The 27,322-nt window shown below is 40.2% G+C and overlaps 1 protein-coding gene across 3 annotated transcripts in view; it reads left to right on the forward strand.

The window, feature by feature from the left end:
- The window catches only part of SLC16A7 (solute carrier family 16 member 7), a 368,886-nt gene that overhangs the window by 307,078 nt on the left and 34,486 nt on the right, over nucleotides 1-27,322 (forward strand). For 2 of the 3 annotated variants that reach the window (XM_070755501.1, XM_070755500.1), the window contains one exon: nucleotides 10,178-10,416. The exons of the other annotated variant lie outside the window; for it this stretch is intronic. In XM_070755501.1, the coding sequence (XP_070611602.1) occupies nucleotides 10,203-10,416 (214 nt within the window). In that variant the 5' untranslated portion in view covers nucleotides 10,178-10,202. The remainder of the gene's footprint in view (nucleotides 1-10,177; nucleotides 10,417-27,322) is intronic. 3 annotated transcript variants of the gene reach the window in all.

A 27,322-nucleotide genomic window follows, 5' to 3' on the forward strand; every position in this document is an offset into this window, starting at 1 on the left:
GATTTTAAAAAAACAAAAAGCATCATTTTTTTCAGTTCATTTATATTTTTCTTATGATCAGGAATGTTCAAACTAGTAATCCCACATCAAATTTAGTAAAATTGTATGCATTTTGCAGGCTAAACTATCTATAAATTGAAAAGAAATTCACAAAATGGGGGGGGGGGGGGGTTATGAGCAAAATAAATCAATAAGCATTATTTTTTTATTTCAATTTTCATTTCATTGTGTACAGAAATGTTCAACCTAGCTTCCAAGGGAAAGAAGTTATCAAATGACCAAATATAAGCACTTAAAATAATTTCCTGTTCGAGTCACACAAACTCGAAAACAGTACAAGTGTGACTTTTTTTTGTCCAGCAAAAACTAAGCCCCCACCCCCTCCAAAAAAATTCTCATAGAGAGAACCCCTGAAATGATGAAAAGTCATGAAATTTCAAGTTTCAGAAATGCAGGGAAAATGTTTTACAGGGTCTCAAACTTCAATTTCGAGTCTCACAGACTCGAAACATGACAGCAGGGTTAATGTGATTTACTGCTCCCTTACATTTATTCTTCATAACCCAATTAGATATTTAGAAATATTTATCATGTAACTCGATAGTGTGTTGTAAATCCCTTCGCTACTGGTTCACTCATCCAGGCATGTGGATGGGTGCAGCCTCCCACCGCTGCTGCTACCGGTTCACTGAACCAGCTGAACCAGGAGCAACCCACTGTTGATGTAGTTTTGTAATGTAATTTTGCTGGCTTTCCTCTTTCATGAACCTCCACTGGCTGATAGCTGTGTTAAATTGGCCATTTTAAACTGCATCACAAATTTATCTCCATTCTCTGAAAATATAAAGAAATGATTTACACAGTGCCTTCCCTGTCCCTCCCTCCTCCCCCCCCCCACTCTCCACAAAGCTCATTATTTTCTGAAGAAAACTTCTTCACACTTTTATCTATCTGGAATTGAAACAGATAGAATTGAATTCAATTCAATTGAAAAATTGAATTCTAAAAATTAAATCCTACGGAATCTTCTTAAAGAATTAAAATCTGTCATTGCTACCCCCCTGACTGATTTGTTTAACCAATCCCTGTTAACAGGAGATGTTCCTGAAGATTGGAGAATGGACAGTGTTGTGCCTATCCACAAGAAGGGCAGTAGAGAAGAAGCTGGTAACTACAGGCCAATTAGCTTGACATCAGTTGTAGTTAAAATGATGGAGACTCTACTCAAAAAGAGGATAAATCAGCACCTAAAAAAACAATAACTTATTGGACCCAAATCAGCATGGCTTTACTGAAGGCGAATCATGTCAGACTAATCTCATTGATTTCTTTGACTATGTCACAAAGGTGTTGGATCAAGGTGTTGCCATGGATATTGCCTACCTGGACTTCAGCAAAGCCTTTGATACAGTTCCACATAAAGAGCTGATAGATAAATTAGTGAAGATTGGACTTAATCTCTGGATAGTTCAATGGATTTGCAGCTGGCTGAAGTGTAGACATCAGAGAGTTATTGTTAATGGCGAGTATTCTGAGCAGAGACAGGTTACAAGCGGTGTGCCACAAGGGTCTGTTCTGGGTCCTATTCTTTTTAATATGTTTGTGAGTGACATAGGGGAAGGTTTGGTAGGGAAGGTTTGCCTATTTGCCAATGACTCTAAAGCAGTGTTTCCCAACCTTTTTTGAGCCGCGGCACATTATTCATATTTTCAAAATCCTGGGGAACACTGAACGGGGGGGTGGGGGGGTGGCTAAAGAAAAGTTTTGACAAAAAAAAATCTTCCTCCATTTCGCTCTATTTCTCCCTCACTCTTTCTCTCTCTCTCTTCCTTCCTTCCCTTCTTTCTCTCTCTCCATCCCTCTTTCTTTCTTCCTCTCTTTTTTGCTCTCTTTCTCTCTCCCTCCTTCCCTCCCTATATGTCTTTCTCTCTCCCTTGCTCTCTCTGCCTCTCTTGCTATCTCTCTTTCATTCTCTCTCTTTCTTTCTTTCTTTCTCTCTTTCTCTCTCTCTCTGTCTCTCTTTCTCTGTCTCTCTTTCTCTCTCTCTTGCTAGCTCTCTTTCTCTCTCTTTCTCTTTCTCTCTCTCTCTGCCTCTCTTGCTATGTCTCTCTTGCTCTGTCTCTCTTTCTCTCTCTTCCTTTCTTCTCTGCGGAGGCCGGCGAAGGTTTTTCTTATTTTAAATGTTCCGGGTGGCAGGGGGATGCGGAGCCCGCATGCACACACACCCGACATTCCAAATTCTGCCTCAGCTGTGAGAAGAACGCCTGCCCCGCCTGTCCTGCAGCCCTTTCGCTGACAGCCTGGGACAAAAGCGCTCCATGAAGGGACTGCAAGAGGGGCCGGGCGGGCATTAGCAGCCGGATGAGGAGGACGAGAAGCCGCTGCAGCCACCCCCAATCCCCCCCCTTCCCTGGGTGCCTTCCAAAGGCCCCTGGAAAAAGGCAGGAGGTAGCAACAAGGCGCGAGGACAAGCAGGCAGCTTGGCGGAGGGGAAGCGCTGAGGGGCTCTCCTCCTTCCCCACCCCCGCGCTTCTCTCCCGCCCTGGCTTTTGCTTCGCCTGCAGATTTCCCCGCAGTTCAAAAGAAGGCAAGAGGTGGCCTGGATGAAATTGCGGGGAAATCATGGGGCGAAACGAAAGCCAGGGCGGGAGAGAAGCGCGGGGGTGGGGAAGGAGGAGAGCCCCTCAGCGCTTCCCCTCCGCCAAGCTGCCTGCTTGTCCTTGCGCCTCGTTGCTACCTCATGCTGCTCCCACCATGGCTGCGTGCGGTTCCGGTGCCCCTGGCTGAAGGTCGTCCTGTGGCTGGTCTTTGGCTTTACGGTTGCTTTCTGGTTCCCTCTCCTCCCTCCGCCTGTGTCTACCGCCAGCGCCTCATTCCTCGGAGCTGCCGCTTCCTTCCAGGCAGCCCAGCCACGCTGCCGTAGAAAGTGCAGAGGTTATTGCCGCCACCTCTGCTTCCACTCAGGGAGCCACCGTGGTTGAGCTGAGGGAGAGGAAAAGGCGCGGTGACCACGGTGGCTCCCTGAGTGGAGGCAGAAGCGGTGGCAATAACCTCTGTGCTTTCTACGGCAGCATGGCTGAGCTGGACGGAGGGAAGCGGCAGCTCCCAATCGAGGAACCCACGGCAACGGGCGACGGCTTGGTGGGAGGCGACGGCGGGAGACACAGGCGGTAGGAGGAGAGGGAACCAGGAAGCGACTGTGAAGCCCAAGACCACCCACAGCATGACACTCAGGCAGGGGCGCCAGCAGCGCCCCGCCCAGCTTGAGCTTCTCACGGCACACCTGGCCATGTCTCGCGGCACACTACTGTGCCGCGGCACACCGGTTGGGAAACGCTGTCTAAAGTATGCAATAGGGTTGATATTCCTGGAGGCGTCTGTAATATGGTAAATGATTTAGCTTTACTAGATAAATGGTCAAAGCAATGGAAACTGCAGTTTAATGTTTCCAAATGTAAAATAATGCACTTGGGGAAAAGGAATCCTCAATCTGAGTATTGTATTGGCAGTTCTGTGTTAGCAAAAACTTCAGAAGAAAAGGATTTAGGGGTAGTGATTTTTGACAGTCTCAAAATGGGTGAACAGTGCAGTCAGGCAGTAGGGAAAGCAAGTAGGATGCTTGGCTGCATAGCTAGAGGTATAACAAGCAGGAAGAGGGAGATTATGATCCCGCTATATAGAGTGCTGGTGAGACCACATTTGGAATACTGTGTTCAGTTCTGGAGACCTCACCTACAAAAAGATATTGACAAAATTGAACGGGTCCAAAGACGGGCTACAAGAATGGTGGAAGGTCTTAAGCATAAAACATATCAGGAAAGACTTAATGAACTCAATCTGTATAATCTGGAGGACAGAAGGAAAAGGGGGGACATGATCGAAACATTTAAATATGTTAAAGGGTTAAATAAGGTCCAGGAGGGAAGTGTTTTTAATAGGAAAGTGAACACAAGAACAAGATGATACAATTTGAAGTTAGTTGGGGGAAAGATCAAAAGCAACATGAGAAAATATTATTTTACTGAAAGAGTAGTGGATCCTTGGAACAAACTTCCAGCAGACGTGGTGGATAAATCCACAGTAACTGAATTTAAACATGCCTGGGATAAACATATATCCATCCTAAGATAGAATACAGAAAATAATATAAGGGCAGACTAGATGGACCATGAGGTCTTTTTCTGCCATCAGACTTCTATGTTTCTATGTTTCTATGTTTTTATCCCTCCATAGTTGGATAGCTGCATTCCTATCAAACAGACAACAAGTTGTCAAAATAAGGAGCACCATATTTAATCCTGTTCTGATTAAGAGCGGCATAACCCAAAGCAGTGTACTTGGACCAACACTCTTCATATTCTATATAAATGACCTTTGCGATCACATTACAAGCAACTGCATTCTCTTCACCGATGATGTCAAACTTTAAACACCACTGATAATACAGCTACTCTCCAAAAAGACCTTGACTTTGTGTCTGAATGGTCAAACATCTTGTCAACCAAAAAATGCTCTGTCCTACACATTGGCAAAAAGAATCAAAACATCAAATACAAGCTAAATAAATAAGATCTTGCAGACAACCCTCACTCCGTGAAAGCCTTGGAATACTCATATCAAATGACCTAAGTGCCAAAGCCCACTGCAACATCATCACCAAAAAGGCTTCAAGAGTTGTTAATCTAATCCTACGTAGCTTCTGCTCCAGTAATCTCACACTACTAACCAGAGCATACAAAACTTTCACCAGACCAATCCTTGAATACAATTCATCTGTCTTGAACCCACACCATAAATGGGTTGGACATAAACACCCTAGAAAATGTCCATTTCTAGTTCTCTAGTGCTTTATTTGTATTTCATTTCTTTACATTGTGTGATGTGCATTACCTGTCAAAATACTTGTTCAGAAGGGCAGTTTTGGTTTAGACAATTTTGCCAGAAGTTTCACTTTCACATTTAAAGGCACCCATGAACATTCAACCTGGAGAATTATCATAAAAGAAGTAGTAAATTCAAAGAAAATGGGACAAAGAGTTAGGTATTTTTAGTTTCTCCTTACAAGCTATTTATTGCACTGAGAGTTGGTTGTCACTTGGCAAACAGGGAATATTAACGAAGCATTTGCAGAAGAACAATCTAAACAGGTTGACTATGATTGACTAAAATCTACAGTGCATATCAAGATGAATTATTTGTTATGACCTTTCCGATGACCTTTTTATTGACACTTTCACTTTTTAAAGGCAGAATATTTGCGCACATTGCTACTTGCCTTTCTCCACCAGGCCTATTGCATTTGCTACATATATTTGCACATTTTCAAGCTGCATCCAAATTGCATTTATTTGCATTGATCCAACTGATGTTTCTAGTATTCAATTATGATAAGAAAGACTTCGGACAATATATGTACAGAATCTAACATATGTATTATACATTATTCAAAACAGCATGTGCCAAAATTGGTTTATTACTTCCTCCAATCTTTGCATGCAGTAACTGCTGTTTCGGATAGAAACAGAGTGAAATTCATTTCCACTTCTCTCTTTTGTTCTTCAAACAGTTCAGAAATGACATTTATATTCTTTAAAAAAAATATTTTGCACATACCGCTCTGTTCAATAAGAGAATTTCAAATAAAATAATACAATGATAGCCTATTTATGATTTTGCAATTGTTGTTAAATTATTATTTACAATATTACTGGAGACTTAAGCAAGGTGTCCGCTAAACTTTTAATAAAGTAAAGGGAAGTCATCATATCTACCAATGGAAATGGGAGAATTTTTCCCCCCCATTAGCCTGCAGGGGATTATGAAAATAGAAAGGGTGATTCCTATGAATGCTCCAGTGGAATGATCTACACAGTGTTATTATCCTGACAGTTTTAATTCTCACATTGGTAGTCTGGGGGTGGGGGGAGTCAGATGTCAATTTTCCACATTATATTCTTTTATCCAATACAAACAGTAGCTGTCAGTGAAAGTCAAATTGGGGGTCTGGGGAATGAAAACCAGTCTTTGATCTAATTAAACTGAAAAAAAAAATCAGAAAACCAAGAGAACTGAAATATCTTTCTGCTTCTTTAGATTTTGGTGTCCTAACTAGCCATACATTCCTGGATCTATGGCCTGATGTTTATTTTCCCTGATCATTATCCAGCAATCATATAGAAAATACTTCTATCATAAAATGATGGCACCTGTGTATGTAAATTAAAAATTATTAGCAATCATTTTTCTGGATCTGAACATAAAGGGAATTTTAAAAAATAATAACAGCTCATTTATTTGCTAGTACAGTACAGAGATTACTAACATGGGAGGAAAAACTCCCTCTTACTTATCCTTCACAAACAGTTGCTAAAGTTTGCAGAGCAAAACAAAGGTGTTTGATCTAACAGTCAAATAAAAAAATCACAATTTAAGATCCAAGAAATACAAAAAGCTTGATATCTGGTACTGAAAAGAGCACACAAGGCACCAGAAACCACCTTCAGAGTAAATATTTCATAAGCAGAATGCTATCACGAACAGACACATCACATTGTGGTGATGACAGAAAAAATCATATATTGCAAAAGTGCAATAAATGGTTTACAAATAAAAGAACCATTTTCCAACAGCGACCACAGCATGATAAACTTCAATATTAACCTAAGCCACACTAAGATCCACCCAAATAATGCTACACCAAAATTCAATTTCAAAAAAGCAAACTATGAACACATTGAAGCCCATCTCTCAACATTAAACTGGCAAACTATATTCTCTAACTGCAACTCTACTGATGACCTCTACAACATATTCCTGCTCGAAATGAAAACAATTATCAGACTTCACGTACCACTAACATGTACCTGAAACAAGAAAAATAACCTTCCCATATCAATAAAAAATTAAAAACAAACAATAAAATCCCTATGGCGGACAAACAAAAAAGGACAAATAGCCAACTTCAAAAGCCGTTACAAAAGCATATGTAACCAAATAAAAGCAAAATGTCTCAACTGCCACAGCAAACAAGAGGAAAACCTCATACACACCAAATCTAACCAAGCCTTCTACAATTTCATCAACAACAAACTTAAGGACTCTAGACCTATCCCACCGCTGAAAGGACCCAACGACAAAGAATACCACGATGATTCATCCAAAGCTAACCTCCTCAACACATTCTTTGGCTCTGTCTTTGTTAACAGTAACAGCTCATCCCCCAATTTCAAACTCTCACAATGACCTAACCCTAATAGACTTTACTGAAGACTGAGTTGAAAAAGCATTACGTGACCTTAAACCTTCTCTATCAGTCGGACCAGACGGTTTATGTGCATACTTCCTAAAAAAAGCTTTCTTCTGCTATAGCTGAATCACTAAGCATAATTTTTGAAAAGTCCTTCGGTACCAGCACACTTCCCATCTTCAAAAAAGGAGACCACTCTCTTGTCGATAACTACAGACCAATATCACTATGCTGTATCCCATGCAAAGTCATGGAATCAATTATAAACCAATCAATTACCCTCCATCTTGAAAGTAATAATCCTCTCTCTAACAAATAATTTGGATTCAGGAAAAAACTATCCTGCAAAAACATATGGACTACTCATCTTGATCAAGGAAAATCTATAAATGCAATTTATATTTACTTCTCCAAAGCCTTTAATTCAGTGGTCCATGACAAACTACTCCTAAAATTCAAATCTTATGGCATCTCAGGATCCCTCCACAGCTGGATTACAGCATTCCTTTCAAATAAAAAAAAAGCAGTATGTGGATGACTATATTTAAAGACATTCAAAATTGCTTCAGTGCCACAAAAGTTTTATGATTTGCTTTGTTAGAACAAAGAAGTAACAAAATGTACCTCCACTAAGTTAATTTGTCTCTTTGAACTAATTTGTGCCTTTTTAGTGTGAGAGATGGCTCCATTCAGCCTTCAGGATAGCACTGAAGGTATCCTGTCTGAAAGTGTGTAAAATGTTCTGGTGTGTAGAAAGATTTGCAAGTTTTGTGCAGGCAGAGATTGTTCACCAAAGTGTTCACCTCAGTGTTCACCAAAGATGGCAAGCCTGGGGAACTCTGTAGCAGAAGGATAGGAGGAATACAAAGGAGAATCATTCAAAGTAACAAGCTTGTTCCACTCTCAGAAATGAGAATGCACATTGCTTTACCAAGCAGCTTAGTGGGTATTTCATTTGAATCTTCATGGAAGTGAATTACCCCTTATGCATATCCCTCTTCAAGCTAGCTTGTCTGTGACAATTCACCCTAACATAAATGGCAATGATTCAATAAAATTTATTTCATATATTTGTATCTAAGAAAAATTTTGACACTGACTTTGTACTGTTATAATAATATAATAATATTAATAGCACTTCTTGCCATATTGCACTGTACGGTACTATTAGTACCCTTCAGGACTAGAGTACCTGTCTAAAGAAGAAGATACAATACCTATTCATTTTATTGGAAGCATAAATATATTTTTGGACTTTTCAATATTTTGATTTTTTTTTTTCCAAATATGTCCTTTATTGTAAAATTGCTAAACTTGTATATGTCAAGAAATAGTTGGGCAACTGTTGTACTTTAATCCTGGAATCAACATGAGGTATATTTTATATAATGGGGTTATGAAACTCCTATTGCTATTCTTCTTAATTCCTGTAATCAATCCTGAAAGCCCAAAATCAGTAACAATAATTTGTAACAAATAGATACAAAATGGAGAATTTGGTATCAAAATTAAAATATATACACCCAATTTCCAAAGTATTTATCATTATTTGATTGCTAATGGTTTTACAGATTCACAAGTTGAAATAGTGGAGCTAATTAATAAAAGCCAGAGGAGTTCAGGCCATTGATCAAAAGAGATAACAAACTTCTATGAAAAAAAGTGCATTTCATGACAAAAATCGAAAACATTGTGTATATGTTATGTAGACATCATAGAAACCAGCAAATATTTTAATGATGCCATTATCACTTAGTCTAAATGGAACCTTGCAGATATTAGTATTTATCAAGTAACTCGCATATTGCTGATATGAAAAAAACAGAACAGTGGAGACAAGAATCTTTGAATTTAATTATCTTATAAATTACTTTCTGTTTTAAATAATTATGAGGTCATGGGGATTTCAACCCCCCCCCCAAGAAAACTGGTTATAAACACTTGCCTGAGTAGAAAATCTGTGTGCATTGATCTTTCCCAAGAAATTGGTTACATTATGAAAGCAACATGTAAATGTACTCTCATTTCATAAGAATTTAACAACTTGGTTCACAAACAGCAAAATAAACTATGGTTTGTTTAGCCTTCTTTCGTTTGTTAAACTTGTCATTATGCTCATAACCCATTGGCTATGTTTGCAAACTGTAACAGTTGGACTTATAAACATTGCTTTCTAGATACTCTTTGAGGCTTTCTGACAAATGCAAAGTATATGACCATGTGCATTCCAAATCTTCTTTCAAACAGAAAACATTGTAATATATAAAATCAGGTTTTCCATGGCTCTTTATGGTATTGTTATTTTTTAATATATAATATATTGAAACACTGTCCTGGTGTGCATAATAATGCAATAGCATAAAAGTTTATTAATATTTCAATAAGTACACTTGGAAATTCATATTAGTTGCTTACTGCATAGTCTCTTAATGCAATATTGTTTGAGTTGTGTTTGAACATTATCTCGAAATCAAGATATATTTTAAATGAAACATAAAGCTATGGCTGAGATGGTAGACTGTATTGTCTACCGATGTCATAGACTAGAAACTCTTTTTTTATTTTACTTTGTCAGAAATAATTGAGGCAGATTGGTACTATCAGAATAAAAGGATCCCTATCTCCCCTGTGATTAATTGCTAAATAATATTTGGGTGTTGTGGATCAATGACCTACAAAAGTCACATCCTGCTTAAGAAGGATTTTAACAGTTGCCAAGATTCATCTACTCTTGAAAGCATCCTTGGCTATTATAGACAAATAGTTGTACTGAATCATACAGTGATAGCAACTTAACAATGAATTGTCAGTTCATATGTGGGAAATAACAGCTTTTTAAAATTAGTAATACATTTAATTTCCAGTGACTGTGTGCTATAAAGGAAAACAGCTATTTAAAATACAATATCAACATTTTATTTCTCCCTACAGCATAGTTACAAGGGGAAAAAAAGAAATGTCACCTTCAACAACAGCACTGCAATATGCTCCCCCTGATGGAGGATGGGGTTGGATCGTAGTCTTTGGAGCTTTCATCTCCATTGGATTTTCCTATGCATTCCCTAAAGCCATCACAGTGTTCTTCAAAGAGATACAAGAGATCTTTGGCACATCATATAGCCAGATAGCGTGGATATCATCAATCATGTTGGCTGTTATGTATGCAGGAGGTACCAGAAAACTTATTTTTGTCTGATATGGGGTGAAAACAAAACAAAATTCTCTTATTAGATTTTCTGGCACACAACCCAAAACTACTGAGCTATGTGGATCCATCACTCAAATGCTTTGGCTGTGTATCTCAAAAGTAATTACAAAATTTACCATCTAATCATAGTTTAGATATAACTGAAATATAAATTATCTGCAATTGTCTCACTTGCTTTGGGAGGTATGGTTTCTATTATATCTTTGAAAGGCTCAATATTGTCCTCATCTTGAAAAAAGAAAAATATCTTGCTTTCAGACTGTAGTCTTATACCCACTGGGCCAGAAATAATCTCTATTTATTGTATAGAGTTGTTTATCAAATTGCACTGTTTGGGAGAATAGCTGGTGCCTTTTCCCACTGTTTTTCAACCCCATCAAAAATTTCTCTGAGGACAAAAAAGGAGGAACAACATACGTGGAACTTTTTATCTGGGAAAAGAAAATTATAAATCCAAATTTAATTCACATATTACATTTGTTAGAAAGAATCAAAATATCACAAAATATTGAACTCTGGTGAACTTCTAAATTTGAAAGCATTAGTTTTGTTGGGCAAAGGAGATTATAAAAGGGTTAACAAGCCTGTAAATATTATGCATACAAATAAAGTAAACCACACAATTTAATGTGCAAATGGAGCCAGAATAGGATATCAGAATGTAATTTAGGATGTTCTAAAGTTCAAAAAAGCTTTAGGAGTTCTTGGAATATTTTATTTCAAGGAAGAAAATAGGACTCTAAGAGAAGGGCAACCTATAATTAGATCTCGCATTCCAGCTGTTTACCAACCTTTTCCTCACTAATCTTTACCTGAGAAGATCTCCAAAACTGTTATACTAAAGTAGGAGAGCAGTATCCAATATTGTTTTCCATTCTCTAATGTGGAAATCCCATTGCAGCTAAACTAATATACCATTTTATTTAATGGTTCATATTGTGTGTGTAAATTAAATCTTGATGACTCATTTTGATAATTTCCACCTCACATAATAAACTGGGATTCCAATGGATTCTTTGATTATGGAGAAATGTGGAGATTATTAGAATGTTTTCTCATCTCTTAAAATACCTAACATCTTGAAAATACTAGGGTAACTCTTCTCTGGAAATTCATATTATAGTGCTGACATTTGAACTCTATGTTCAAAATAAATTCTGCATGTCACAAATAAAATTTGTAGTACCTTCTACACTGTACATATAAAATAGGAATTGTAGCACAATTAAGCTGTGCAAAATTATTTTGTTATCTTGCTGTAATCATGTGATTTTAACTACTAGCAACAGATAAGTTCATCAAAAGTAAACATTCTTTGAAGTTATAGTTACCACAAAATAGCTTCCTGTGAAATAAAGTCATTAAACAATTATTGGCAGAAGATGAAATAGGTAAACTATTCAAATAATGAGAGTTATTCCTTTGTGAGGCTTTTTCTTATCAAAATATTATTGTTAGATTTCAACCATTTGATGTACTATAGCTTGGAATAAAGCTGACAGCACATATGGTGCAAGATGTCTTATTTATAGCAAAGCAGGACAGATATATTGGAAATATTGTGGGCACACACTGTATCTTTTAATACTAATTAAGAGAGCCTGAAAAACATTTGAAATCTGACACACTCATTATGATTTAGTGCTTTGCTTATTAATCTTCACAGTGGGGTCATCAGGTAAGAATCTAGTAGAGGATCTCCACTTCAGGAGTATTCAACCTTCCAAGATAATTAGCAGGCATCTGTGTTTCCATAACAAAATATTAACTTACCTTTCAATATTGAAAAAAAATGAAACTAATAAAAGACATTCAGTAAGGAGTTGAAGGAATGTTAATTATGTTTATCAGTTACTTCATAGTTAGAATTAATGCCATTAAATTACATCAGGCCATTTGGCAAATCCATATAGCCTCCTAGATCATGGTTAATGCCAGAAAATAGGTCAAGCGTGATGTTCATCACTTCAAGAAAGCATAAACGAATTGTGTTAAACTGCAATGAACAAGATTTGCATTTCTTGTGTTCTGTCTTTAGCATCCACTTAATGTGATCTCTCCATTCAGATCAAACTCTTTCAATAACTGGAGCATCCAGGAGTCTATAGCTTTCAAGCAATGTACATCTCTGAGATTTCTTTTGGCATAAATGTGGAATGTATTGTGGAATGTATTGATTTGATATATCATAAAACAAAATAAGGCCCAGGGATGTAGGCAAACAATCGTATCTAGAGTTCAATACTGAGGGTTAGTCCCAAAGAATTCTTTATTCTAGAAAGGAATAGTTAAGACTCTATGGAAACTCCGTGTTCTTTAGCCTGAAAAGCACAATTGATAACTTTGAATCATTTTACAAATTGAAATTTAAAAAACCATTGAGTTTGTTTTATGAGAAATTTAGGTGTCACATACTGATAATCCTCAACTTGCAACCATTTCTTTAGTGACCATTTGAAGTTGTAATAGCACTGAAAAACTGAACTTAGAATTATTTTTTCACACTTACAATCTCTGCAGCATTCCCATGATCACAATATCAAAATTTGAATAACCATTTATGACAGTTGCAATGTTCTGGGGTCATGTGATTACCTTTTGTGACCTTTTGACAAGAAAAGGAAGCCAGATTCACTTAACAACCATGTTACTAACTTGACTCATTGATTCACTTAAGAACTGTGGAAAGAAAAATTGTAAAATGGGGCAACATTCACTTAACAACCGTGTCACTTAAAATAAAAATTTGGGTCTAATTTGCACTCTTAAGTCAAGGACTACTTGTACAATTTGACCTCTTAAGTGCTCTTTAATATTTTATTTCCTTACTATCTTTTATTCTTGGTTTAAATTCTGCATGATCCTAACTGTCAGAAACAGACATATGGAAAAGTAACTTTCTTTGTACATTTCCTTAGTGACTGTATCATTTCACCATAAAGTCAATAAAAAACCTCAGTTAGTCAGATAATGTCCTTAATGAAATGTAAAGTATAGGAATTCAGTGACAGTTTGGTCATCTCATGCATATATAATTATTATATTTAATGATAAGTCGAAAGGAAATATTTTTGCTGCAATTTTCTGCATCATTAATTAACTTCAGCCACTTTCAACACATTGATTGCTGTTATGAGCTGGATAGTGGTTTATCAAGTTAGAAAACTGCCAGATGTGTTGCCTTTGTCATGGTCAGACCATTTTCTACTGCGGCTCGAATTCCTGGCTCCAATCCTTCCCCACAGGGAGGCAGAACCGACTAGGAGGTTCCACCCCAGATGCCTGATGGACCCAGAGGGCTTTCAGAGGGCGCTTGGGGTTACTCCAGATACACTCGTCCACAGTTCGGCAGAGTCTCTTGCTGAGGCCTGGAACAAGGCTGCAGCGGAGGCTCTTGACTGGATTGCGCTGTTGCGACCTCTCCGTGGCACTAGACCCCGTAGAGCTCCATCGTTCAACAAGGAGCTCCGGGAGTTGAAACGCCAGAAGAGACGTCTAGAGAAGCGATGGAGGAAGAGTAAGTCTGAATCCGATCGAACACTTGTAAGAGCTCATATTAAGACTTACAAAGTGGTGCTCAAGGCGGCAAGATGTGTGTATCATGCCGCCTTGATTGCATCAGCGGAATCTCACCCGGCCGCTCTGTTTGGGGTGACCTGCTCCCTTCTCAACCAGGGGGGAGCTGGGGAGCCCTTGCCGAGTAGTGCCGAGGATTTTAACACATTTTTCACTGATAAAATCGCTTGGATCCGGGCAGACCTCGACTCCGATTGGATATCAGAGTCGACTGACGATGAGTCAGTCGAGGTGACTAGGGCCCATACTTGTCCACCTGTCTGGGAAGAGTTTGATCTTTATGGGGAAGGTTGTTGAGAAGGTGGTGGCGCTCCAGCTCCAGCGGTCCTTGGAAGAAACCGATTATGGTTTTAGTAACTGGATAACTTTTGACTGCATAGACCCATAGAGACAAAGAATTTTCTTTTATCAGATTAAGCAACAGTCAGTCTGATGAAGGCATCTAGTTTTCAGATATATCGCATATTCTATAATTTTTTTAAAAAAAAATGGAGGACAAAAGGAAGGTTAATCTATCAGATTTTCTAAATTGGATATGACTTTCTAACAGTGCAAATCACAAATGAGTTGAAAGCCAAGTTGTCAGGAAAGTAGATATTGATTTCATTTGAAATTCTGCATGTGTCTGTTGCCTTCTTTTTTCTGTATTTTCTTAATATTAATAAACACATTTTATATCAGTCTATTCATCATAAATACCCCATATTGAAAAATTATTGGAAGAAAGTTTATAATGCATAGCCATTACAACCAATTATGTTATATTTATATATTTTTAAATATTTTTAAAAAGTGTCATCAGGTCTTATCAACATCGGGATAATCACGTAGATTATCTCCACCATGATCTGTCACTAACTTAATATTTTAGTTCTTTTAACACACACACTCATCCATTGTCGGTGTAATTAAGACCATCCACCTTACTGCTGTTCAGGTGTAGTAGTATAATTGTGCTGGACTCTGCTAGCACTCAGAGCCATGGGAGTGAGCACACATCACCGTTCCAACTTAGCAGCCCATCTCTGCTGTGAATGCAACCATGAATGCATTACTACCTGCCTTATTAGATTACTACTGTAACAGACTCCTAAATGATTATTCCTATGAGAACTAATGAGTAGCTCACAGACAATTTCTTACGGTTTATTTTCATGTTAATTGGCAAAAAGCACTTCTGAAGGTCTATTCAAAATAATGACTTTTTAAATTAAGGGGCTATTTATCAGTGATGTAAGAAAACATTTGTATTACCCTTCAGAGAGGGGCGGCATACAAATCTAAGTAATAAATAAATAAATAAATAAAATTACCCATCTTGCTTTCCCGAAAGTAACATATAATTTACAAAAAGAAAAAATAAATTGTGACTTCAATATCTAAAGAATTTTAAAACAACAAAATTCACAATTAAACATATATTTCATTATTTATTAATAATTAGTTCATTATTTAGTAAGCAATCTTTTAGAGCATCATACGAAGAGGGATGTGGTGGCTCAGTGGCTAAGATACCATTTTATGTTCCCATGTTTATTTTACCATGACTTTTCGGATACAGGTTAATTGCATTTTTTACATAATAACCAGTGGATTAATTTAGCAACTTGGTCAAATTGGTCATTCTGCTTCATGCATCCCAGTCAGGTCCCAAAGAGTCGGTCTTCTCGAGGTCCTGTCCACTAGACAATCAATGTCGCTTAGAGGGGCCTAGGGGAAGAGCCTTCTCTGTGGGGGCTCTCTCCATCTGGGAACAGTTCCCCCCAGAGATTTGTACTGCCCCCACCCTCCTTGCCTTCCATAAGAACTTGAAAACCTATCTATGCTGCCAGGCTTGGAGTCACTAGATCCCAGCCTCTGGCCATCAAGTGTGATATATGCTTGTTGTTTGAATGTGAACGAACTATTTTTAATGTTACAGGGGTTTTAGAATGGTTAGTTATATTAATTGGATTTTAAATTTTATTTTATTTTATTTATTTATTTGTTTTGTCCAATACACAATGAGAGTTTTAGTGGATATATATATATATACATGATGAAATTTATAGAGGAGATACTCATAGCAAAATATATCTATGAAAGAATGGAAAAGAAGATATAGTAATAGAACATATCAATGAAAGAATAGAAGAAGAGATATAGGAATAGAAGAAAGGTATAGGAGATATAGGACAGGGGACAGAAGGCACTCTAGTGCACTTTTACTCACCCCTTACTGACCTCTTAGGAATCTGGATAGGTCAACCTTAGATAATCTAAGGGGATTCCGGTTCCGGTGGAGCAGCAGGAAGGAAGGAAGGATACCGCTGCTCCGCTGGACTATGGTGATAACATCAATAATATAGGCAATTTTGAATTAGTTTGAAAGCCAGTGTGCATATTCAGTGAGCCGAAAGTTCCTCGTCTCGGTGTCTGGTTCCTGTGCGGCGTCCTCTCCTTGTTTTTTGCCGTGGGAGAGCTGAGAGCCCCGATCAGCTGGGGCTCGGAAGATGGCGGCCGCTGTAGAACGAGCAAATTGCCCCGCCTCCGAGTCCTCTTCCTGAGTTTCTCTTTCGCTCTGGTAACATTCCACGTAGAGACTGAGGTTTGGGGGATGAATGAAGGAGTTTGGGGCGAGTTTCGTGAATGAGCAAGCCAGTGAGTCGAATGAGCCGAATGAGTTGGACTGCACTGGAGGAGGACGCTCTTGAAAACAATGCGACCAGCCAGGCAGACCCGGGACACCGAGCAGCTGTACGGTGGGTGCGCTCAGTGCTGGAGGAGACCTGGTGGACGGAGGACCGACCATTGCGATAGGAGAGAGGAGACTGAAAGGAGACCAACGGAGGAGGACTGGTAGACCAAGGTCTGGTGGTGGGAGAGTCATGCAGAGGCTGTATTCTATGACTTGGGGCCAGGAGATTCAGAGATGCACCCCAACACCAGTGGAAGCATTGACAGATATCCGGAGCGACATACGAGAATGGAGAGGGACCGTGAAGATGGGGGAGGCAAAAAGAATGTGATACAGCTGGATGAACAGTATACCTTGGACATGGACACCCCCCTCCCTATTCTGGGGGGGGGAGAGATATTGAATGATCCTTGACTTTGAATAACCTTCACTCTGCCCCTGAGAACTTGGCACTTTGAGAAACTTGGCACTTCTGAGAAACTTGGCACTTTGGGAAACTTGGTACTTTTGAAAACTTTAGCACTTTTATTAGTTGCTGCTGACTGGATTTCCTAAATGAATTGAATTATTCACTATTACCTATATTTGTATTTTCTGCATTTTTTATTTTTTTATTTTTATTCAGTTTTAATGGTGTTTTAATATTAATACTTCAAATTTTCTAATATATTTTTATATTAACTTATTAACTTAATTAATCTATTTTTAATCAATTGGGGGTTTTTTTTAACTGATGGATAACTGGGGTGGGTGCAATAATGTGTATGGGATGAATGATTGGTATGAGTGGGGTGGTTGGAGTGAGTGGGGTTATGCCAGGGATGGGATGAATGGGAATAGTATGAATGATATATTTGGGCCACCTGACGCCGGAGAGGCGGGAGGGGAAGGGGCACCGATCTCTGGTGTGGCAGAGGGTCGGAATATCCCGGTGTTGCTGGGGAGAGGTAGATATGGCGGGAACCACGGAGTTAGCCGTTCCAGGGGAACAAGGGATCGCTGTGTAATAACTATTCCTTGTTCTGGCTCCGTGAGCTCAACCCAGGGCACTGGTGATGAGTGTAACTCTGGCCCTGGGCTCAGGTTGCTGCTGCTCAATGCCAGGTCAGTGGTAAATAAAGCTCTCCTCATCCGGGATTTAATCCTGGATGAGGAGGCCGACCTGGCATGTGTAACTGAAACCTGGCTGGGCCCGGAGGGAGGAGTTCCTCTCTCGGAAATCTGCCCAGCTGGGTTTCAGATATGGCATCAACCTCGACCCCAGGGAAGGGGGAGAGGAGTGGCCATTATAGCCAGGGAGAGCCTTTGCCTGCGTAGGCTCGTTGCTCCGGAGATTGCGGGTTGCAAGTCCCTCCTTGTGAAGTTGGACTTAGGGGTTCAGGTGGGCTTGCTTCTCACGTACCTGCCTCCCAGCTGCGTGTCAAAAGCCCTGCCTGTGCTGCTCGAGGAGGTAGCCGGGCTGGCGGTGGAGTTCCCTGGAGTTATTGTCCTGGGGGACTTCAACCTGCCGTCACTCGGCGAAACCTCTGGGTTGGCACAGGAGTTCATGGCCAACATGATAGCCATGGACCTGACTCAAGTAGTACAGGGTCCGACTCACGAGGGAGGGCACGCACCTGACATGGTATTCCTTTCCGAGCAATTGAGTAATGGTCTGAGACTAAGGGGCTTAGAAGCATTGCCTTTGTCATGGTCAGACCATTTCCTACTACGGCTTGACTTCCTGGCTCCAATCCTTTCCCGCAGGGAGGCGGAACCAATTAAGATGTTCCGCCCCAGATGCCTGATGGACCCAGAGGGCTTTCAGAGGGCGCTTGGGGTTCTACCAGATTCACTCATCCACAGCTCGGCGGAGTCTCTTGCTGAGGCCTGGAACAAGGCTGCAGTGGAGGTTCTTGACCGAATTGTGCCACTGCGACCTCCTTGGGGAGGGGAGTTTTTCCAACACTCTATAAAGAGGCGCTCGTGCGCCCCCTCCTCAAGAAGCCTTCCCTGGACCCAGCCATACTTAATAACTATCGTCCAGTCTCCAACCTTCCCTTTATGGGGAAGGTTGTTGAGAAGGTGGTGGCACTTCAGCTCCAACGGTCCTTGGAAGAATCCGATTATCTAGGTCCCCAGCAGTCGGGTTTCAGGCCCGGTTACAGCACGGAAACTGCTTTGGTCGCGTTGATGGATGATCTCTGGCGGGCCCGGGACAGGGGTTTATCCTCTGTCCTGGTGCTTCTTGACCTCTCAGCGGCTTTCGATACCATCGACCATGGTATCCTTCTTCACCGGCTGGAGTGGTTGGGGGTGGGAGGCACTGTTCTCCAGTGGTTCTGCTCCTACCTCTCCGGTCGGTCACAGTCGGTGTTAGTGGGGGGTCAGAGGTCGACTCCGAGGTCTCTCCCTTGTAGGGTGCCTCAGGGGTCGGTCCTCTCCCCCCTGCTATTTAATATCTACATGAAACCGCTGGGTGAGATCATCCAAGGGCATGGGGTGAGGTATCATCAGTACGCTGATGATACCCAGCTTTACATCTCCACCCCATGTCCAGTCAACGAAGCAGTGGAAGTGATGTGCCGGTGTCTGGAGGCTGTTGGGGCCTGGATGGGTGTCAACAGACTCAAACTCAACCCGGATAAGACGGAGTGGCTGTGGGTTTTGCCCCCCAAGGACAATCCCATCTGTCCGTCCATTACCCTGGGGGGGGGGAATCATTGACCCCCTCGGAGAGGGTCCGCAACTTGGGCGTCCTCCTCAATCCACACCTCACATTAGGGAACCATCTTTCAGCTGTGGCGAGGGGGGCGTTTGCCCATGTTCGCCTGGTGCACCAGTTGCGGCCCTATCTGGACCGGGACTCATTGCTCACAGTCACTCATGCCCTCATCACCTCGAGGTTCGACTACTGTAATGCTCTCTACATGGGGCTACCTTTGAAAAGTGTTCGGAAACTTCAGATCATGCAGAATGCAGCTGCGAGAGCGGTCATGGGCTTACCTAGGTATGCCCATGTTTCACCATCACTCCGCAGTCTGCATTGGCTGCCGATCAATTTCCGGTCACAATTCAAAGTGTTGGTTATGACCTTTAAAGCCCTTCATGGCACTGGACCAGAATATCTCAGGGACCGCCTTCTGCCGCACGAATCCCAGCGACCGATTAGGTCCCACAGAGTGGGCCTTCTCCGGGTCCCGTCAACTAAACAATGTCGGTTGGCGGGGCCCAGGGGAAGAGCCTTCTCTGTGGCGGCCCCGACTCTCTGGAACCAACTCCCCCCAGAGATTAGAACTGCCCCTACTCTCCCTGCCTTCCGTAAACTCCTTAAAACCCACCTTTGTCGTCAGGCATGGGGGAACTGAAACACCTCCCCCAGGCATGTACAATGTATGCATGATATGTTTGTGTGTGTGTTTGTTAGTAAAATGGGGTTCTTTTTTAAATATTTTAAATTATATTTGGATTTGTTATGTATTGCTGTGTCGTGCTGTGAGCCGCCCCGAGTCTGTGGAGAGGGGCGGCATACAAATGTAAATAATAAATAATAAATAAATAAATAAATAAATAAATAAAGTGTTGGGGGTTTGGGGATGACACTATGGAGTCCGGTAATGAGTTCCACGCTTCTACAACTCGGTTACCGAAGTCATATTTTTTACAGTCCAGTTTGGAGCAGTTAATATTAAGCTTAAATCTGTTGTATGCTCTTGTGTTGTTGTGGTTGAAGCTGAAGTAGTCACTGGCAGGCAGGACATTGCAGCATATGATCTTGTGGGCAATACTTATTTAAGGCATCTTAGTTCTAGGCTTTCTAGGCCCAGGATTGAAAGTCTAGTCTTGTATGGTATTCTATTTTGAGTGGAGGAATGAAGGGCTCTTCTGGTGAAGTATCTTTGGACATTTTCAAGGGTGTTGATGTCTGAGATGCGATATGGGTTCCAAACAGATGAGCTGTATTCGAGGATGGGTCTGGCAAAAGTTTTGTAAGCTCTGGTAAGCAGTGTGAGATTGCCAGAGCAGAAGCTATGTAGGATTAGATTTACAACTCTTGAAGCCTTCTTGGCTATGTTGTTGCAGTGGACTTTGGCACTTAAATCTTTTGTTATTAGTATACAAAGGTCTTTTACCGAGTGGGGATTTTCTGTGATAATTTGATTATCCAGTTCGTATTTGAAGTTCAGATTCTTCTTCCCAATGTGTAGGACAGAGCATTTGCTAGTTGAGATTTGGAGTTGCCATGTGTTAGACCACTCAGAAACAGAGCAGGTCTTTTTGGAGAGTAGTTGTGTTATCGGTGGTGTTGAAGAGTTTTATATCATCGGCGAAGAGGACACAGTTGCTTGTGATGTAATTGCAAAGGTCATTGATATAGAGAATGAAGAGCATTGGTCCCAGTACACTACCTTGGGGAACACCGCTTTTAACTAGGATGGGGAATGATATGGTGCTTTCTAATTTGACCACTTGTTGTCTGTTTGACAGGGATCCTGAGATGCCATAGGATTTGAGTTTTAGGAGTAGCTTGTCATGGACCACTGAATCAAAGGCTTTGCAGAAGTTGATATAAATTGCATCTATAGATTTCCCTTGATCTAGATGAATTGTCCATATATTTTTGCAGTGGAGGAGCTGCAGGTTGCAGGATTGTTTTTTTCTGAAACCAAATTGTTTGTTAGAGAGCAAATTATTCGTTTCTAGATGGAGAGTAATTGATTTATTTATAATTGATTCCATGACTTTACATGGGACGCAGCATAGTGAAATTGATCTGTAGTTATCGACAAGAGAATGGTCTCCTTTTTTGAAGATGGGGATGACCATTGCTTTCGACCATAGCATAGGAAGTGTGCTGGATCTGAAGGATTTTTCGAAAATTATGCTTAGTGGTTCAGCTATGGCAGAAGAGAGCTTTTTTTAGGAAGTAAGCACATAGACCATCTGGTCTGACTGATAGAGAAGGTTTAAGGTCACATAATGCTTTTTCAACTCGGTATTCAGTGAAGTCTACTTGGGTTAGGTCATTGAGGGAGTTTGAGGTGCGATTGATGAAATTGGGGGATGAGCCATTGCTGTTAACAAAGACAGAGCCAAAGAAAGAGTTGAGGAGGTTGGCTTTGGATGAATCATCATGGTATTCTTTGTTGTTAGGTCCTTTGAGAGGTGGGATGGGTCTAGAGTCTTTGAGTTTATTGTTGACAAAGTTGTAGAAAGCTCTATTAGATTTGATGCATAGGAGGTTTTCCTCTTGTTTGCTTTAGTAGTTAAGACATTCTGCTTTTATTTGATTGCAAATGCTTTTATATCGGCTTTTGAAGTTGGAAACTTGTCCTTTTTTGTTTTTCCTCCAGAAAGATTTTTTTCTTGTTTGTAATTTTCTTATTGAGATGGGTAGGTTATTTTTTTTGTTTATGGTACATGCTAGAGGTACATGAAGTCTGATGATAATTTTCATTTCAAGTAGGAATGTGTTGTAGAGGTCATCAGCAGTGTAGCATTCAGAGAATAGAGTTTTCCAGTTTAATGTTGAGAGGTGAGCTTCAATGAATTTGTAGTTCGCTTTTTTGAAATTGAATTTTGGTGTTGTATTATTTTGGTGGATCATAGTGTGGCTTAGGTTGAGACTGAAGTTTATCATGCTGTGGTCGCTGTTGGAAAATGGTTCTGTTATTTGTAAGCCATATATTGCACTTTTGCTGTTGCAGAAGATGAGATCCAGTTTATAAATGTTTATATTATATGCTGTTTTTTGACATATTGTCCCTGAGTCCATGGAGGGGGTGGCATACAAGTCCAACAAACAAACAAGATGCTGAACTTATCAATCAGAAGGTTGGCAGTTCAGCGGTTCGAATCCCTAGTGCCGTGTAATGGGGTGAGCTCTGTTACATGTCCCAGCTTATGCCAACCTAGCAGTTCAAAAGCATGTTAAAAATGCAAGTAGAAAAATAAGACCACTTTAGTGGGACGGTAACAGTACTCTGTGCACCTTCAAAGTTTAGTTATACTGACCACATGACCATGGAGATGTCTTCGGATAGTGCTGGCTCTTTGGCTTAGAAATGGAGATGAGCACTTCTCTTAGAGTAAGGTTTTTCATCATTTGTCCCGCATCCGACGCCCTTTGAAAAATGTCCCGCTTCTTTTCCTCCCAACCAGCCCCCTTGGAAAGAGGCTGGAGGGTGTGTGTGAAAGGGCAGCAGATGCGATAACTTGGAGGGCAGTTCTGGTGGCTGTCCGGGTCCGCCAGGCAGAAACTCCATGGAAGAGGGGAAGCACATGCCGAGCCTTCGGGCCCGTTTCCCCACTCTGCCTCCTCTCCCACCTTCGCCTCCAACTAGGCACCATCGGGGCAGGGAAGCCAGGTGGCTCCTGCGCTGCAGACATCCCACCCATCAGCCTCTGAACCTGAAGGAGGAGTGGAAGCCCCACCCTCTTTCTCCAGGTGGAGCTGCTCCTGGGCCAGAGCACCTACTGAGCCCTGGTGAAGGGGCTGGCTTCGTGGGGGGGAGGAGGGAGGGAGAAGAGGAAGGAAGGGAGAGAAAGAAAGAGAGGGAGGGAAGGAGGGAGAGAGAGAGAAAAAAGGGAGAGAAAGAAAGAGAAAGAGACAGAGAAAGAAAAAAAGAAAGAAAAAGAAAGAAAGAAAGAAAGAAAGAGGGAGAGAAAGAGTAATAGAAAGGTAGGGAGGAAGAGAGAAAGAGAGAGAGCAAAGAGGAAGGAAGAGAGAAATTGAAAGGGAGAGAGGGGGAGGGAAGGAGGGAGAGAGAAAGACAGAGGGAAGAAGGAAGAGAGAGAGAGAGAGAGCAAAAAGAGAGGAAGGAAGGAAGAAAGAAAGAGGAAGGAAGGAAGAGAAAAAGAGGAAGGAAGAGAGAGAGAATTTTTTTTTGCTAATTTTTTTTTTACTAAACTTTTTTTAGCGCCCCCGCCCCCACTCAATGGTGTCCCTCTTTCCCAATCTTAAAATCTGGGCACTTTATCCTAAAGCTGGAAACAACTAGCACACAAGTGCGGGGGAACCTTTACCTTTAAGCATATGAAAACAAAGTCACTATTAGAACCAGAGCAAATAAATTTAGATTTCTTCCCCATTCAATTTCTTCCTTTACCTACCCACCAGGACATCACCTTTTCTCTTTTTTTAGACAAACCAATAAAGGTATATAAAGCATGTGTTTGTGCAAGTGTAATTTAAAGAGTTAATCATGGTAGACCTATTTTGTTTTGTCTACCTTACTCTCTTCTTCCTTCTTTTAAACAAGCAGAACTCTATTTAAACATTTATTATTATGTATGCCACCCCTCTCTGGAGACTCGGAGTTTGGACAGATCTTTATTTAAAGATGTTTAGAATGGCTTATGGAAAGAAAAAAATCTTTTGAAATGGATTTATTTGTGTTATGTTTTGTTTTTGCATTTTTCTTTCTTATCTCTTTATGTTGAATAGTTTACGAACATTTGTTTGTTTTATTCCAGTCCAGCCAGTGACACCAGAGATTTCATGCCATATACCCCATTTCCTGTCATTAGTTTTAATAAAATGTGTTTGAACTCATAATCAGCAATTTCAAGTATATTTGCTTAGAACAGAGGTTTATTGAAATCAGTGGCACTTCAAAGGACCTACATTTAAGTTTCTTTATTTTAACTCCATCCATCCATCTATAAACAGTTTATGAACAGCAGCAAAAAATAAATAAATAAGGGAAGATAAATTTAAAGACTATAATGCTTTCAATTTGTTTATGAAAGTTCAGGTGATAATTTAGTCTCTGATAAAAGTATTTCATTTTAAAACTGCTTTGAAAGTACGTAGACTAATATACAGACCAAGAAAAAAAAGATACAAAAATGAAACATTCATTTTTGATTGATTACAAAATAGTTGTCATAGTGCTAAGAACTTATAAATGTCAGAAATAGAATATTTGGAAATTCAGTAATTATCTGCGCAAGCATTATAAAGTAAATTGGGGCGAGTAGACACTTTTCTGAAATGGGGTGCAATATGAAAGAAATGTAGGTAGTGATTTTAATCATTTTCAAGATTAAATGTCTTCTGATAATATATTTAATAGCTTGTCCAGAGATGAGACATTCCTTCTCTGCAGACACTTCTCTCATTTAGAAAACTTTGCAGCCAACTCAGTACTACATTTTATTTTAATTAAAATTCTAATTAAATATATAGATAGTTCTTGGCTTACAACTGGTCACTTAGTGACTTTTTGAAGTTAAAACAGTCCTCCCCAGAGCTACTTACAACCCAATTTTGAAATTTGGATGGATGTCCCCTACCAGAGTCATGTAATTGTATTTTGGCTCTTGGCAACCAACCCATATTTACACTATGACCAACACAAAAAAGGTTGTGAAATTAGTTACAATCAAGTAATTAATTTCAGGTAGTTAGAGACTACCTGTATTCAACATCTTTTGTCTTGCCTTCACTTCAGATACAAAGTAGAATTTTCAGTCCTAAAGGGATTATATAATATTTTATATAGTAAAATGATAACAACAAAATTGTTCCTCCTTCTCATGTATTTAAGTATGTTATTCATGTCTACCCTCTTTGTAGTCTTTTAACTTTTTTCTATAAAACCATCCAAACAATATATCCTTGCTCATCAAAGACATCCTTGAGCATTAACAGAAACATGATAACACTATCTTATTTGAACCTGATATCTTGCAGGTTTGCAAAATTATAGAACCAATAATCTCCCCCATAGAACATAGAAGTTTTCTGCCAAGTTATATTAACCCATTGTAATTAGGTGAGCTTTAGCTGACCAAAGGAGAATGAAATGATATTTATTTAGTTAGTTAGTTAGTTTGTCATATATGTACAAGAAAACAGGTATAACTATAAACATGAATATGAGCACAAAAAATGTTTACAGATAATGGGGACAGCAAGACGGGAACAATAGGCATGCTAGCGCATTTATACATGCCCCTTACAGGGGCTCTTAAGAATGGGGTGAGGTCCATGGTTGACAGTTTATGGTTTGATGAAATAACAATGGAGTCAGGTAGAGCATTCCAGGCACTGACCAGTCATATTTTTTGCAATCAAGTTTGGAGCGGTTTACCTTGAGTTTGTACATATTGTATGCTCATGTATTATTGCAGTTGAAGCTGAAGTATTGACAGGTAATATGTTGTAGCAGATAATTTTGTGTATTACACTTAGGTCAGACCATAGGCGGCATAATTGTAAGTTGTCCAAGCTCAAAATTTCAAGCCTGGTGGCAAACTTTAAGAGGGGGAGGAAATAAAGCCTCAAGAGAAAGACAATATCAGTGGATATTCCTTGAAGGACTGAAGTTCCTGTTTCTTAATATTCCATCTTTTAACATATTTTTAACAACTTTAGTGATATTGAAAATTTTTTAACATCTTTTATAGCACTGTTTTAATACCTGAGTGTCTTGTTCTTAATTTATTTATGTCTAATTTTCTTGTTTTAAGGAGGGATAAATGGTTTCTTAATTAATTAATTATAGTAGTTTTAATTAATCCTGAATAATGTGTATGACTGAGTTTGAGTGGAGAGTTTTAATATGGTATAATATTAAATGTATATTTACTACTGAGACTTTAAATAATTAATTATAGTATTAATTGTTGATGGGGTTTTTAGTTTTAATGTCTTTTACTGTTTTAGTTAAATTATTAGGGTTTTTTTTAAGATTGGATGCTTGGGATACCGGGGATGAGTGGGACAGTATGTATGAAATGAATGGATGCAGTATAGATGGGAAGGTTAGGTTATCTGGCGACAGAGAGGTGTGAGGGATGGACGAGCCTATCTCTGGGGTGGTAGAGGGTCAGAAGACCCTGGTGGTGCTGGGGAGAGGCAGATATGGTGGGAGACGTGGTGCAAGCCATTCTGGGGGAAGAAGAGATTGCTGCTTGAAAGTGATCCCTTTTTCCAGCCCCACGAGCTCAACCCAGGGTACTGGTGACAAGTGTAATCTGGGCCCTGGGTTCAAGCTGCTGCTACTCAGTGGTAAACAAGGCTCTCCTCATTTGCCCAGCTGGGTTTCAGGTATGGCATCAGCCGCGATCCCAGGGAAGGGGTGGGGAGGAGTGAGTATTATAACCAAGGAGACTTTTTGCCTGCATGGACTCATTGCTCCTGAGATTGCAGGTTTTGAGTCCCTCTTGGTGAAGCTGGACCTTGGGATTCAGGTGGGCTTGTTGCTCACGTACCTGCCTCCCAGCTGTGTGTCAATAGCCCTGCCTGTGCTGCACAAGGAGGTAACCGGGTTGGCGGTGAAGTTCCCCAGACTTTTTGTCTTGGGGGACTTTAATCTATTGTCACTTGGTGAATCCTCTGGGTTGGCACAGGAGTTCATGGCCACCATGACAGCCATGGACGTGACTCAAGTAGTTCAGGGTCCAACTCATGAGGGGGGACACGCACCCAACATGATATTTCTCTCAGAGCAATTGAGTGATAGTCTGAGACTAAGGAGCTTAGATGTTTTGCCTTTGTCATGATCAGACTATTTTCTACTATGGTTTGACTTTGAGCCTCCAATCCACCCCCGCAGGGAAGCGGAATCAATTAGGTGGTTCTACCCCAGATGCCTAATGGATCCAGAAGGTTTTCAGAAGGCGCTTG

Source organism: Erythrolamprus reginae, chromosome 6, assembly GCF_031021105.1.
Source record: "Erythrolamprus reginae isolate rEryReg1 chromosome 6, rEryReg1.hap1, whole genome shotgun sequence".
Classification (NCBI taxonomy): Eukaryota; Metazoa; Chordata; class Lepidosauria; order Squamata; family Dipsadidae; genus Erythrolamprus; species Erythrolamprus reginae.